The 13,253-nt window shown below is 39.3% G+C and overlaps 1 protein-coding gene across 1 annotated transcript; it reads right to left on the reverse strand.

Annotated features, from left to right (window-relative positions):
• Positions 1-7,184: 7,184 nt before the first annotated feature.
• On the reverse strand, positions 7,185-12,985 carry eif4ebp3l (eukaryotic translation initiation factor 4E binding protein 3, like). Its single transcript, XM_084718685.1, has 3 exons — positions 12,577-12,985; positions 9,547-9,723; positions 7,185-7,768 (listed from the first exon to the last, which is right to left on the reverse strand). Exons 1-3 carry the CDS (start codon positions 12,707-12,709, stop codon positions 7,740-7,742), a joined length of 339 nt encoding a protein of 112 aa, XP_084574811.1. The 5' UTR covers positions 12,710-12,985; the 3' UTR covers positions 7,185-7,739.
• Positions 12,986-13,253: the final 268 nt, after the last annotated feature.

Genomic DNA, 13,253 nt, shown 5'->3' on the forward strand with positions numbered 1-13,253 from the left:
TGGGGTGTCTCTGCACATGTTGAGCTTCAACTTGGTGTCAGTGTCTGTGTTTTTTTGTTTTTTTTTAGATGGGTAGCGACAAGATAGCTCACTGACAGTGAGGCACATGTGCACACACATGCATACACAGTGTACACTTTACTGTGAGTTCATGTACAATTGCAGCACATACAAGCCAAGTTAAGAGTAAAAAGAGGCAATAGTCCATGACAAAGAAAATTCTTGGGTTCATGTTTTACTTCAGGAGATAGCACAGTATTATCAGCAAAATGTACTACAAGTACAAGGTTACAAGTACTCATTATGCAACAAAATGGCATCTGTAAGTGTGACATCATTATATAATATTGGTTGATAAATGTTGCTGCATTAACACATGAGATACAGCTGGGTACAACTCGATTACAAACTATCATATTTTATGACATCATGATACAGTCTGTATGTATTCTATTTATCTGTGAAGTAAAAACTAACTACAGATGTCAAATAAACATACCCATTCATATGTACCACACACACATACAAAGAGGTGGCGGAGTTTAGCGACAGGGATGTGAAACATCATCTCAGTTCCTCCATTAGACGTGACATTACATGAGTACAGTATGAATATAGTAGCATGCCAGCAGGCAGCCAGCATGACAGCTGTCATTGACAGTGGAACTTAAAAGGAGATGGTGTCTATTCTGTAAGGTGATAGCAGCTCACACAGCAACATGTCATGAGGCTTGCACAATGAGTACGTACTGGTAAGAATAATAGGTAGCTTATATAAACAGACAGAGTTGTAGACCAGCGGCTCCCCCGAGAAACAAGGACATGACCTTTGACATATACATGCTAAGCTATATTTACAGCTAGTAGAAACTTATGCATTGAAAAGATGTTAGTCAAAGGTACAGTTACTGGGGACATATTATGCATTAGTCTGCAGCACCTGATGGTGTATCAAAAGAATCCTCAGACTGAGCCAAATGCAACTCAGTGAATTTTGTACTTCGTTCAAAATCTATTTGTTGTACCCAGTAACAATAAGTGTTACATTTTTTTTGGTTTAGCTAAAAAGTTAGCGTCCAGGCTTCCTTAAAATTTTAACTTGGCTGAATTTTAAAAGACAAGTTGAGGTAATTTTGTAAAGATTCAAAAGAAAATACAAGAGTGCTATAACTAAACTATAAAGAGTTCATCCTTTAATCCGAGTGGATGTTTGGTACCAAAGTTGAAGAATTTCCCTCCATGCATTTCTGAGATATTGCTTTCACAAAAACCAGTGTGGAGCCATAAAAAAAACTTTTTTCATGTTTTTTTAAAAAATGTGAATCGGTCAGGCAGACACAATTAACTGAGTTGTAGTTAAGAAAACGTGTTCAATAAGCTGAAGATATTAAGGTGAACCAATAACTGTTCAATCACACTAATGATCATTATGAACAAACTGATTTGCTTTTACATTTTCTCAGTTGGAATGGTCAGTACTTCCTTTTACACAAAGATATTAGATTTATTACATTTAAAGTGTTTGGGTAGGGACTGAATTCAATACCAGCCTTCATCACGGTTCACAGCATTTTCATTATTGTGGGAAAAATGCCAATATGCTGTATGATCATTTTTTATTTGGAAACTTAATTGACGAGACTTCAAGTAGCAACTCATGTTTGTGATTCCTGAAATGTTCTGAAAATTAATCCCAGTAATTTAATTTGATTATAATGTTTAATTGACTTGAATAAATAAAACTTACGTTAAACACACAATAAGTAAGTTCTGCCGCTAGGTGTCTCTCTCACATTAAAACAACAACAAAATATGTAGTTTGATTACATCAAGAAGTAACGTGGGATCATGGGAGTTTTCATCTTTCCTTCAACAACCAGTAGCTGATGAAAATTTACCAGACATGACTCAGGCAGAGTTTATGTTCATGGACGAGGTACGGTATTTAAGTTTTATTCATGTCATATTTTGTCATGTTTGCGACTTCCTGCCTCACTCTCTGATGTATCCCATTGCCAGCTAGCTACTAGCAACAGTTAGCCAGACACCCGCCATTACCTTGAATAAATTATGGATTTCTCTGCATTTGAACATTGTTGAAAACATTTGGAATAACATAAATTCACAACTCAACAAAATACATGATGAGAAAAGATTAGTTAAGATCCACTAAATTCCTGTATGATTTTTTTTACAGTGTAGTGAACAAGTTTGTTTTCAGTGTAGTTTTAGCTCTGTAAAGACAAGTCGAAAGTATTTCTTGTGGTTCCTTAAATAGTCCTTTGTGGCAAACCAAACAGGTTCAACCAAAGATGAAATGTGTTTTTGTAATCTAGTGTAATCTAAAAAAAAACATCTTGCGTCTCAGATTTAATTTCAAAGTGCAGCAGTGATCTAGGAATTAAATATTATTTTACTGCTGTACCAAACAAGAGTCACTCTGTAAGACAGTTGGCTGAATTCCTGCAGTGTAAACGTTAAAGTAAATGTAAATCTAAGTTTGTGAATGTGACTCAATGCATGAGACAAACATGCGGTGCATTTAGTCCCTGTCCCCTCCCCGTCATGATAGACGTGATCAAGCAGGTCGTGTGTTACAGTGTCTGTTTACATCGTCACCCCGGCGATTCAGCCCGAGTCTGTACCAACAGGAACAGATGACAAAAATAGAGCCTCGTCCACCAGCCCAGCTCTACACACCCCTCTTAGAGGGAAAGTGGAAGGGGAGCAGGGGGTAAAAGGAGGGGTAAGGAGATGAAAAGGGGGAATATTTTGTTTATGGAAAAGGGCAATGGAGCAAGTTTACCAGAGTTCATTGAGACTCAGTGGCTGGTCGCCTGGAGCGAAGATGTTTACACTGCTACAAGACTGTTATTTTCCAAAACAACATTTCATAGATGTATGGCAATCAAGCCACTAACTAGTTTTATATCAGGGGCAAACAGAAACTTGTGTCACATTTACATATTTATGGTCACTCTTTGGATTCAAAGTAATGTTTGTGACACAGTTAAAGAGAACTACATGCTTCTTCTCTTTGCTTTTACTTGAACATTTTGAACAATTTAAATCCTGAAATGTGTAATTATATGACAATATGGCCGTTTGTTGAAAGCATCACATTTGTAGACATTAAAATTAGCCTTGTCAAATGTGTGTTTGCAGACATTTTGGCTCAGTGATGGATACCTTGTCCAGAAAGTCACTGACAAGCTTATGTGTCACTGTCACATGCTTAGTGATAAACATACGAGCACTGTTGACTTCCAACTCTGACCAGTGGAAAACCACGACAAACATTTCTTGACATGATCAGCTATTTATAAGTTCATAGTCAATAAAAATGACCAAACATCTGTATATTGGAAATTGTGGACAGGTGTGATTTAGTACAAATTTACCACAGATATAGAATGGCAGTCATGCTTTTGTGCAGATTGATGAAGACAGGTGGATTTTCATTTGCATTTGCATGCATATTCTACATTAGAGTGTCAAAAGTGAATAAACCTTAAACCTGTAATCACAATAACAGGTGTGCATTTGTCTTTAAAGTCATGAGCTGTCAGTCATAAGAGATCTATTTTAAATTACTGAGTCAGCGATTCCTTTTTTTACATGCAACTATGGGGCCCTTACACTGTAATCTGACATAATGAGTTGCACCCTCTCCAATAATATATATTATTCTTTATGACATGTTTAATTATCTCTGTCAGGTCCAGGCCTGCAGGGGATCATGCAACTGTTTGCATGTGTGATCAAATCTGGTACTTGTCTGCAGCTAATCTCAAATACTACTGAACCAGTCAGACAGATTCTTTGCACACATTCATGAATATACGCTGAAGAACCTCAGCGATTTTTTGGGGTCATCCAATTCTTGTGAACACGATATCTCAAGAACACTTGAGTTTCTTCATATTCGGTACAAATATCCACTTGAAGCCAAGGATGAACTGATTAGAGTTTGGTGGTTAAAGGTCACAGTGATTTTACAAAACACATTTTTGGTCACAACTCAAGAATTAATGCGCTAATTATGGAAACATTTCACAGAAATAGGATACTAACAGTACTAAAGAGTAACTGCTGGTGATTACAAAGGGGTTACATCCAAATATTCCTATCATGTTGATGTCTGCGCTCTACAAAGTGCAGTCTTCTAATGTGAGGTATTATTTATTTTGCATTATATGATGCACTATTTGATACATGATTTACAGTGTATCATGTAGGATATATATATATAAAAAGCTCTGTCTGTGTTGTATTCCCTCCATCCTTGTTTGTGCTGTCATATCTATACTTTGCTGGGATATTTTGATGTATGATGTATTTTATTTGTTTGTACGTATGTTTTTGCTGTTGGAAAACAGTAAAAAAGAGACAATGTGTTCATGTTGCTGAATGTGTCGTAGAAATCAAATCAAATGTCTGTGTGAAAGATGGTGACCTCTATATATACCGATGGCATAGCTGCCCTTTTTCTCTGCACTAAAGCTGTATTTGTTCTAGAAGCGGACGTGGAATGATTACATCAGATGCTGTGCATATCACACTCACTGTGTGTCACCAAAATCTTGTGAATAGGTGTGCAGTGTGTGTGTGTGTGTGTGTGTACTCACAAAGACAGTGGGGGTTTGTGGGGGACATTCAAGTATCATTTTCATTTTCATATCACCCCCTCTGCCAGGCAGGAAATCCCTCGAAACTCCATGACGGGAGCACGTGGTGTCTTTTAGTCACCTGGGTTTCTTCTCACGTGTGCCTAGCACAAACATACAAACTTGTTCAAACAGTACATGCAGGTCAACTGGCACGTTTGACAAAAACAGCCATGTGCACACAAACTGTCGGCTGATTAAGTGCTTTTTGACTTTTTAGACAAAAAGTTATCTTATCATTCTGCACCACTGTGGGTCCCCGTCTGGGTCCAGTATTTGCTGTAGGACACAGCAACACTGTATGGGACACAGCAAGTTTACTTTGCATGTTCTTAGAAATATCAAGATGGACCAAATACTGAGAGAGCATGCGTTTAAACCTGCTTGAGACCTGAGTCTTATTACAAAAAACAAGAGCTCTCTGGCCAAAATCAGTCACTTATTAGCTTGAATGCAGTTCAAAATAGTTGTCAGTCACACCTGCAAGGCCGTGGGATGGTAACAGCTGACCAGACTGGCCCACATCAATGACTTCCACATGACGCAGAGGGGCCTGCTTATCTGTCCTCACTTGAATACTGCAGATATAACTTGACATCAGCAGTAGCCTGTGGTGTCATCAGTGCTGCAACAAATATTTATGCTGTATCTGCCTCAACATAAGTCACATACAGTAGACTCAGTAACTCTACAATCACATATTTGAGATAAGTGCCTGGTCAAAAAGCAGCACCCTGCACCCTGCACCCCACCCCGACACTGCTGAGTGGTTTCAATATGTCTGGCCTTTGGATTGCAGCTGCCCTCATTCCTTGAGGCCAGGCCCAGGCCTGCTCCTACATTCAGCCTCCGCTTATCTGCAGATCTGTGTCTGGAACAAGCAGGCATACCCAGCCGTGACCCTGTTCATAGTGTGAGAGGCTGAATACACTGTGGTCTGGGTAGCCTTCAGCCTTTCACTGACATGTGCTTATGGTGCACTTTGAATTCACTCCTGTTGTTCAGAAAAATGCCCACCTTTAGTTGCACATCTTTCGTCTTATTAGACTCAAACTGTATGTATTAAGATGCATCTCCTTCCCTGCATAGTCAATTCAACACAGATGGGCCAACTCAGTCTGCTTGTGTGAGGAGAGTCAACTCAACCGGTGCACAAAAACATACCACTCCATACATGACACTGTTATGCAACTTAGCTGCTTAAATATGCAGGTTTCTGAGGCCACATGCTTTTCCATTACACAATGTGTTTTCAGGCTCTTCAAGACAGGATCATATTAAAACAGCTCCTCCTATAGCCATGCTGTAGTCTCTGTACACTTTAACAGACATTTAACACAGCTTTGCCCTTTGTGCTCTTATACAATACATGCATCAAGCTTTTTTGTCTTTTAATACCTTTTAATTATTATCTAAACAAAGTTAACATGGTATCAAGTTGGCAACAACAGCACAAACATGCAAATGAAGACTGAGCACAAATCAATAAATATAAAAGAACATAAAAACGCCAAAGGTGAGAGATCTGTATGTATAGTGCATGTATAGTTACGGCTTGTTTTTCAAAGTTTTCTTAAAAGTAAAGGTAGAAACAGTCAGATTTGTTCAAGCTGTTCATGAATGCACCACAAAGGTAGTTTCTTGTTGTGTCTTCTTCCAAAGATGACACATACTTATGTTTTAGGTTGGTTAAGTGTCCTGGGCACAACAAAACTGTGAGAAAATAAGAAAATACAGGCAGAGGTTAGGGCCTCTGCAGAGACAGACACCACCATACACTTCTAGTGGGTCATAAGTGGTGTTTGAATGGGATTATGCTTATATGGGTCAATGCATGTTTTTGCATATTATGCCTTTAAATAAATCCTTTATGAAGACTAAGAACAGCAGTCTGACATTGATGAATCTACATAAGTGCACAAATTGTTTACCTACAATAATCAGGCTATTATATGCAATTTCTTTTTTTTTAATCCTCCATTTTGACCATAAATATAATACTATATTATAATTTGGGCAAATAATAGCCATTTTTAGATCCCAATTTTGGAAGAATTCCTAGAAATATTGTTGTATAATTATAAGCAAAGACCACATGTTCTTAAGTTTCAATATCAGAATCACAATACATACAATTGCTTTTGATCCACGTTGAATCTATGTCTCAGAAGCTCCTTACAAGGATAAATTGTTTACCATTTTAAAATGAGGTTCTTTCTTTCAGTGAGATAGAGGGAGGGAGTTAAAACTACAAAGTAAGTTGAGGAAAAAATGCTACTCAAAAATTCAGAACACTTTGCTCACTAAAACTGCTATCAGTGTGTGACGTAGATTGGATGATAAATGGTATATGGTTGAGCTCTTTGTCAGCATACACCTCGAGGAGATAATATATTACATAACGTAATGGTTTTATTACATATTAGATCCTAGTTACAAAGTCTAACACTGCCCTAAACATGACTCAAGAATGTGATATACATTCAGTGGAAAAAACAACAAAACACACATGATTGCTGGCAGTTCAAACAGCCTTTATTTGAAATTATTCACATTTCATCTCTCCCTCCGTACAAAACAGCTGATTTTCAGTAGGCCCTGACCCCGATATTAGGAGGCGCATGTCTACCTATCACAAAGAAAGTTAGCCATCCTTTTTTGGGGGGGAAATACAACAAAACTGATGCCTGCAGTGAAAAACTCTACATGTCGTAATGTAATCATCTTATATTCCCCAACTTAAAAAATAGGCTACATAGTACAATTTTCTTATTTACAAAAGATAAAAAAAAAAGTTAAATCAAAACGGATTTCTTCAATCCTGCTGCAGCTCTGAAGTGAATGAGCGACCAATCATCCCATTTAATATCTTAATACCATTTCTTTGCTTAACACACTTTTTAGGGTCAAAAACACCCTACAGTTTTCTAACTTTCCTGTTCTTTTTGGTTCCTCACAAAAGCTTTTATTTAAAAAAGGTGAAAAAAAAGCTTTATATGTAATGCATTACAGTCATCAATGACCTTGGAGGTGTTTTAACTAATAATTCTCCACAGGAGGTAATACTGGGGCTCAGATGTCCATCTCAAACTGGTTGTCATCTGCAGGAAGAGAGAAGAGACAGTTTAAAGATTAAAATGGGATATTTGACAATCAGCTGACAGCTAATGTTTGTGTTTGCTCCCAGGCACAGCCACACCTTAACGGACTGGAGAGAAAACGACAAAGTACAAATCTTATCAATACATTCATAACTGCCAAGAGAAACAAAACAAAACCCCCAGATTACAAAGAGTGTAGCTCACAAATCCCAACCCCATGACATGTCCTGTGTTTACTCCGACCCAGACAACAGACAGAGGAAAAAGGGGGTCAACCCTAATCCCTGTGGTCTTTGGTTTGACGGGAGGAATGGAGCGAGACAGACTGATGGCTGGATGTATTTCATTCAAAAATAAATAGCTGTCTCAACTTGCCCCTGAATGCAAACCTTTGGTCATGATGCCACGGAGAGCCCCGAAAGACAAATCACTGCCAAAATGATGTCTTTGATCTCCAACTGCTCATTATAATCTCTGGAGAAGACTGCTATCAGAAAAACAGTAAAACTGAGTAAAACTTTATTTGCTCAGTAACTACTGACATGTTTCTTAACCCCCTCAGCAACAACACACTGACATCTGACGCTATCAGCCCAAAATACAGAGAACACCTATCTTCTACAGTATGAAATATAGTTAATCGACTGAGTACTTAGCCACTGGCCTAGTTTTGAAAGCCTGTCATGCCCATGAAGGCACGGCCCCTGAAAGACTAAACTAACACATGGCGATAATGACTGAGCACTCTGGTCCCAGTCCTCGACACAGCACAACTGCTGTGTTGCAAAAATGTCAGCGTAGAACTGCAGGAACACATGCTGCACCTATCTGCTGTAGTAGCACATGATGAATACTCATGACAACGTAAAATGACACGTCAGTGTAGAAACAGAAGGGGTGCAAGTTCATGAGGACATCACATTAGGTTGAAAAAGCATGATGTGGAGTTCTCTTATTAGATAAGGCTACAAAACTGTGCATTATGGAGGACGTTTTGTTTCATAAAACCACAAAAAAAAACAGGCGATGACATGTATGGACACAGTTGCTGAATTCCATAATACCCGTTTTGTATTTGTTGTTAGTTTGGGTGTCTGTGCGGGAGTTTATTTCCTTGGAAAGTTACTCTACTCAAATTAGTCGAGTTCAATAGGGCGGCAAGAATATGTCGATTAATTGTGAGCTATTAAAAGGACCAGTGTTTAGGATTTAGTAGCATCTAGTGGTGAGGTTGTAGAGTGCAACCAACTGAATACCGTATGACTCACCCTCCCCTTCCAAGAACGTACAGTGGTTTTAGACAGGGCCTTTTGCAAGTACAGTTTTGCAGACAGTGTTTTGTCTGTCCATTCTTGGCCACTGTACAAACATTGTGGTGCAACACAGCGCTCTGAGGACCCGTGCCTTCTGTACATATAAAAGTTCATTCCAAGGTAAACACAACAATTCTTAGTTTTGGGTGTTTACACACTAATGAAGACACTCTACCAATAGACCCCCCACAAATCTTACACACTGGACCTTTAATGTTAACCGCCAAATATTTTGATATTTGATTAATTGTTTTGAGTCATTTCAGCTTCTCAAATGTGACTATTTTCTGATTTCTTTATACCATTGAAAGTAAAATGAATATCTTTGGTCAACATTTGCCACCATTTTATGGACCAATCAGCTACTCGAGCAGGTGATCAACAGATTCATCTATAATAAAAAAAAACAATTAGTTGCAGCTGTAAAGCTCAGAGAAAACCAGAACCGCACAGTGATATGTTCACCTGCAATGTCTTTCTCTTCCTCTTCGACCTCTTCTTTGAGATCCTGCAATTTCCCCATGGGGTGTGTAGCAGGTACTGTTACCCCTGGGATCTGGGGCAGACAGCACGGGGGGGTCCTGGCAAGAGGGGAGTTTCGACAATCCAACAGAAACTTCCTGTCGTAGATGATGCGGGTACCTGTGTTTGAGAGACAGACAGAAAAAAAAAGTGGTGTTTGACCTGCGGTAAACAAACAGAATTTCACTTCCTAGAAGGAAGTGAAGTAAAAGCTCTCAAGTCAAACACAAAAGACCAAGAGCTGGAACATAACAGGATCAAATGAGAGCCTAGTTATTACTGGAGCACCCATGTATCTCGGCAAGGTGCACATCCGCGGAGTTAAGTATCATTATCCTCTGCTGGAAGGGATTTGAGTTGGATAGGGAGGGCTGTGTGTGCGCAGAGGGGAGGGATAAGGGCTACCTCTGCAGCGAGTTCTAGGAAATCAGAGCACAAAACATTCTGTCTTTGATGCGAGAGGCCTTGAGATTAAAGCCACATGTTTCGTTCTTTGACAGACTAAAAAGCTTTAACACTGACGGCAAAAGCAACATGCTCAGGTATGTATCCATCTAGACTGTTTTGAGGCAAGTTGTTGAGTTTTGAGAGATTCCTTGAAGATAAGGGGACTAAATGGCACTCTGCTTGTGACCCTCAAAGCACCACCAAAAATTTGAGTCCAAATTTAAGTCTTTAAACATCTTGTTTTGTTAGTCCTTATCCTAAAGATATTCAGGTAAATATGATGAGGAAAAATGCTGGAAATCTCCATATTAGAGAGGGTTAAAACAGCATTTTCTACCATTTTTGCATTAAAATTTACTAAAATAAATGAATAGTACAATAGTTGAAAATTGTTTATCACTTGCCCAGTTAAGCAAGTGAGTTGCTATATTTACTAGCTGGATGTGGCAATCCTTATTGTTGAGTCCTGTACTGTCGAAAGAAAGAAGTTCCTACATGAAACTACTCCCCACATGGTCTGTGGATTATCTTGAGTAACTGGGTCATGATTTCTGGAAAGACACATTGCTTTTGAGGTTTTCAAACAGGGTAGTGCTTTAAGCACCACAAGCCAAGTGCAGTGTAGTCCCAAACATCTCTATGGCCGATGTATAAAAAAACCATCTAGATGGATAAACAGCACTAGTGCCAAAGGGGAAAAAAATATGCATTTTAGATTTTGGAGTGAGCCGTCTCTTTCAGCCTAAAGCTCCTCACAAACCCTGCGGCTTGCCACATCTAAAACCCACTGTCACCATTTGGACTTAGGCCAACTCTGAGCAAAAACAGTATCATAAAGACTGTGTTGTGATAAGTTTGACCAGGACGCGACTGGGTCAGGGAGTGGTTATGTACAGTATCTGCTCAACCTCTCTGCAAGGAAAAACAAGTTATGTAATAACTGCAGTTTATCCTGGACAAAGGGAACCAAAGCAGAAAGGGGAGAGAGAAAGAATTGGGGCGAGGAAAGGGGGCTGGAATGCAAGTTATAATGCAAGCAATGCACTGCAAGGCAGTAGAGTGCAAAGCAGTTATGTAAAAAAAAAGGGGTCAGTCAGCAACACATGGTGTGACCCCAGCAGAGTGAAATATGTTGCACATAAAGTGGAGCACGAGTCAAAACTTTGTGTTGCAACATCCTATGTTGTTTTCACTCGTGCCATCGATCTGTGGCACAAATACAAAAAAAGAAAAAAAAAAATCTTACTCCCCATGCATTAGACATTTCATTTCCCTCCTCCTCCCAGCTTGTACAGAATGTTCTCTACTGTTCCTGAAATGCAAAGCAGAGCAGAGAGCGGCGGGGATAGGACGGCCTTCAACTCCTCTACCACTGCACTGGCCAATCACTTTGCTGCTCTGGCAGCTGCTCTTGTACACCCTCTTCCAATCCCAAGTCACGGGTTAGACAGCTCTTGTTGTCTTTAGACGTCAGTCTTTGATGCAACAACAAGCAACTGTGTGCTCAGACCTCAGCGCGTGTGAAAAATGCCAAATAAAATAATTTTTAATTGACATGCATCTGCCGATATTCATGTATATATCGTATGCAAGACAAAGTTACTATTATTGCTCTGCTATCAATGCAGTAATGACAACATATGCATGGCTGTGGGGCTGTGAAATTATATATATATATATATATATATATATATATATATATATATATATATATATATATATATATATATGTGTGTGTGTGTACACACATACATACATACATACACACATACATACATACACATACATACACACACATTTTTGACAGATACTGCATTTGCAATATTTGCACCATCACAATTTTCATTTGGGGTCTGTGCACACATTTTCTTATAACTGGAGAACAAGATTTGTAGACCAAAGAATCTCCGCAGCTCTACAATAGTCAATTATAATGCCATTTGTCACATTTTTTACACAATCAAAAAATTATAGCTTCTGCAATTTGGACACTGCACTTAGCCATAATCGATTTCAATAATATTTGGATCAACTGTGCAGCCCTGGTGTTCTTATGACTGTATAAACAGGAGGTGAAGGTGGCGTCCAGACTCCACACCACTTATGATGTAAAAGTGTTTCATTGTTCGGTTCACAAAAATGGTTCAGTTTGCCAAATGATCAGACAGCAAACTTGTTGACAACATGAGGGCTGCAGCCAGCTATCAAGGCATTTCTGCAAGTTTATCCCATTTTCACTTTAACGTTGCTATTCTAGGATGTTAGTGCGAGCTCAATGATATTTTAATCCTTTTATCAGCTGTTTTATACATGTGGTGTATTGTTTGCTGCTTCTCGCGAGAGCTTACCGTTTTGCTGAGTGTTTGCACGTCTGCACAAGCTGTAAAACTGCAGCTACTGAAGCTAGCTAACTTTTTTTTTTTAACTTGCTAGGTGTTGTAGTGTCAAAGTACTTAATAAAATAAAAAGCAGGGTATATATGAAACAATAAAAGTGTGGCACTCGTAAAGTTTCCACAGTTCTTACCTCCAGGCGTGGTGGAGAAGAGGGTGCCCCCGGGTGTCTGGCTGTAACAGTCGGGTAGCTGGGACCAGTCCTTCAGGGTGAGCACCCTGGTGGGGATGGGGCAGCTTTTCACTTCTTTTGTGACGGTCGACATGCTGGTTTCTGCGTCGCTGCTGCTGCTGGCGGAGTGGGGGCAAGTGTTTATAAAAGTCCTCAAACTCACTTTTTTTTTTTTAACGCTCTCTCACAACCCTGAACAAAGACGAATCGCTTCAAAGTTGCAAGTGGTTTACAAGTAAGTTGCCAAAGTAAAAGTTTCACAACTTTAACCTGCAAAGCCAAACGAACACAAGAGTTTGGGGCCCAGTGGTGTCCGTCGCTACAAGCAGCTACCACACGCTACCATGTGCTGTATATGTAGCAGCCACAGCTGCAGCAGCCACTCGTGATGTTTTTGTGCAACAGCTATGAGACACGTGGGTCAACGGTCATGTGGTGCGAATGTTTTACTGAACGAGACAGTCCGTGGGGGCGGTGCTAACAATGGTGTGCTATTTAAAAACAGCTTTGTTTTTTTTTTTTTTACCAGATATTTACGGAAGCTTATTGCATTCACTTGATAAAATGTGCTTATTTTCTCCTTAATTAATGAGGTGATTTTTCATGTAAAAAAGCGAAATTCAGAAAAAACAGCCATT

The sequence above is a fragment of the Lutjanus erythropterus genome, chromosome 5 (assembly GCF_056507025.1).
Source record: "Lutjanus erythropterus isolate fLutEry1 chromosome 5, fLutEry1.hap2, whole genome shotgun sequence".
Classification (NCBI taxonomy): domain Eukaryota; kingdom Metazoa; phylum Chordata; class Actinopteri; order Lutjaniformes; family Lutjanidae; genus Lutjanus; species Lutjanus erythropterus.